The following is a 2829-nucleotide window of genomic DNA, read 5'->3' on the forward strand; positions in this document are numbered from 1 at the left end:
AGGTTTTTCTCCCATCCTGGAATGCTGTGTGGACTAGCCAGACCCTCCTCCACAGCGCTGTGGAGATTGGTCTAGCATTGTGAGCAACGTTCCCTTTTGTGTAGTGTCTCTGGACACTGGAATGGCGAAGTTGTCTTTTCTTTGATAGTTTTGAAGACTGTTGATGTTTAAGGCAGTTTAAATCCAACTGTTTTACGCTCTCTGGTGTAATCCACTGCTGTCGAGGCTGTTCCAGGTGTTTTGTTTCGCGGGGAGGAGATTGGATGTGTATTGATCATGAAGTGAAGGAGTGAAGTGCAGAAAAAGAGGGAGGGGATTGTGGGTAGCAGACGCCTGAGGATGTGTTCACACAACACAAGGCTGTTCAGGGAATCAGGGAGAAAGGGAAAAAAGAATACATCGCTCTTTTGTCTCCAATTTTTCTTCTTCCAAGTTGTTTGGCTTTCACTTTCTTTCTCACTTTGTAATAAGGCATCCTTAAATTTGAATCCCTGAATGTGTTTGTATTGTGGAGACAACGCAACTGAATGTATTTATTGATTTATTTTCTTATTGTTTCCATTCATTTGTGTGTTTTGTTGCATGGATGTGTGCTCTCCTCTGCGTCTGGTCAATTTGTTTCCTCGTTGGTCTGGCCATCTTCTCCTTTTGTTTGCGTGTTGATACTAGTAATTTAGTGAAATGATGAACAGAATGACGGCGAGACAAATGGGTGGCAAAATTACTACATGATAGAATAGTTGAATGGATGCTGAATTAACAATGTGAATTGGAAATGATGGCTGGCTGGCTCAGGCCCCAGATCTGTTTCCATTTCAATGGTTCACTTGTGCCCCCCCCGTCTGCCGTTAGCAATGATGACGATTCTCTCTGACCATTCAGTAGTCTTCACGTCACCTTTTGGTATCGCCTCAGCTCGCTTGGAAAAAGTACCTGTTAGCAGGTACCATTGACTTTTTTTCATAATGGAAAACCATTAGTTGCATGTGAACATGCCAGTTAGATCCATCAATATGGGTTGTCAGATCCAACTGTTCCTGTCAGTGTTCACTTGGACGTCAATATTAAATAGCAGCTTTCAGGAAAAGAGTCTTTCCGTTGCCGTTAGCAGACAGTGTCTGGAGAGTGGTTGCACCAGGCAAAAACATTTGAAATTGAGGGTTTCAAACAAAAATGAAGATGGTGCTCAAAATAAGTCTTTTTGTCTATGAAATGATCGGTGCCAGTCACTATGTCTCTAAAATACAGTGTCACTCACAGTTATGTCCTGGCTGAGTGAATTTGTGCTGAGCTAACTTTCTTTCAAGTCTCAATTTGCAGCTTAGTTACAATCCAACATTGTGAAGAGATTCTATGGTTTACGAGAACAAAGCAGTGAGCAGCAGATTATTTTACGGTCTGAACTGTCTATATCATGTTAGAAACCAGAACTCTTTCTTTCTTACCCAGGTGCGAGCCTTCCCAAGCCCCAGGTGAAGACGGCGTCTCTGGGTCAGGCCGGTAAGGCTCGCTCCCCTCTCCTGCCCGTCTCAGTCCCTACAGCGCCGGACCTACTGGAGGACGGAGGAACAAAACCTGCAGAGGACACAGCTGCCAACGTAAGTCATTTTACACAACAGGTACATCGCTGGGCCCAAGAGTGTCCATGTCAAACATGATCACTGTTGGATTCAGTCTTACATGTCTTAGTGTACATTTCAGTTTGAAAAGGTCTATAACTTCCCAAAGCTCGGGTTTAAAGGATATCTAGTCTTGCATTGCCAGACCAGGGTTTCTGCGGGTCTTAAAGTCTAAAATTTCAAAATTTTAGGCCTTAAAGGTCCCATGACATGGTGCTTTTTGGATGCTTTTATATAGGACCTAGTGGCCTACCATAATACTTGTATCTGAAGTCTCTTTATATAGACCTTAGTGTCCCTAATACTGTATTGAAGTCTCTTTTTATAGACCTTAGTGGTCCTAATACTGTATCTGAAGTCTCTTTTATAGACCTTAGTGGTCCCTAATACTGTATCTGAAGTCTCTTTCATATAGACTTAGTGGTCCCTAATACTGTATCTGAACTTTTATACCCTTAGTGGTCACTAAACTGTATGAAGTCTCTTTATATAGACCTTAGTGGTCCTAATACTGTATCTGAAGTCTCTTTATTATCCTTAGTGGTCCTAATTCTGTATCTGAAGTCTCTTTATAAGACCTTAGTGGTCCCTATACTGTATCTGAAGTTCTTTTTATAGACCTTAGTGGTCCCCTAATACTGTATCGAAGTCTCTTTTATATAGTCCTTAGTGGTCCCTATACTGTATCTGAAGTCTCTTTATATAGACCTTAGTGGTCCCTAATACTGTATCTGAAGTCTCTTTCCCTAAATCCAGCCTTGGTGCAGAATTCCAGCCACTAGAGCCAGTCCTACAATGAGCTTTCCTTACAAAATAATGACAAAATGCACAATAAACCATAAACATGTGAAAATGACAACACCATGAGCCCATCATACACGTAGTTTTTTTCCCCCTTTATTTTTTATTTGCACATTTTACAAACAATATCTTAACAAATTGGCATCATACACAAAGAAATGTGTTTCCATCCAGGGAACATAACAACCTTACTTGATAAAAATAAATAAAAAGAAGGTAGAAAACAATAAAAAATATACATAAAATACTATACAAAGACTAGATGAAATGGAATAAAGGCTATGTAATCACACATCTTGAAAAAAGATCTTGCAGTAGATTTGCTATATTGATATACTGATATTGATCGCTATTGATCTGGTCTTTTCCCATCAGCCCCCTACTCTCTAACACACACACACACACACAC

The 2829-nt window shown here is 40.5% G+C and overlaps 1 protein-coding gene across 1 annotated transcript in view; it reads left to right on the forward strand.

Annotated features, from left to right (window-relative positions):
* The window catches only part of dcc (DCC netrin 1 receptor), a gene marked incomplete in the record, with an annotated part of 396097 nt that overhangs the window by 382950 nt on the left and 10318 nt on the right, over positions 1 to 2829 (forward strand). Inside the window, 1 exon segment of the mRNA XM_032540171.1 lies at positions 1450 to 1598. Within this exon segment, the coding sequence (XP_032396062.1) occupies positions 1450 to 1598 (149 nt within the window).

Source organism: Etheostoma spectabile, chromosome 16 (assembly GCF_008692095.1).
Source record: "Etheostoma spectabile isolate EspeVRDwgs_2016 chromosome 16, UIUC_Espe_1.0, whole genome shotgun sequence".
In the NCBI taxonomy this organism is placed as follows: domain Eukaryota; kingdom Metazoa; phylum Chordata; class Actinopteri; order Perciformes; family Percidae; genus Etheostoma; species Etheostoma spectabile.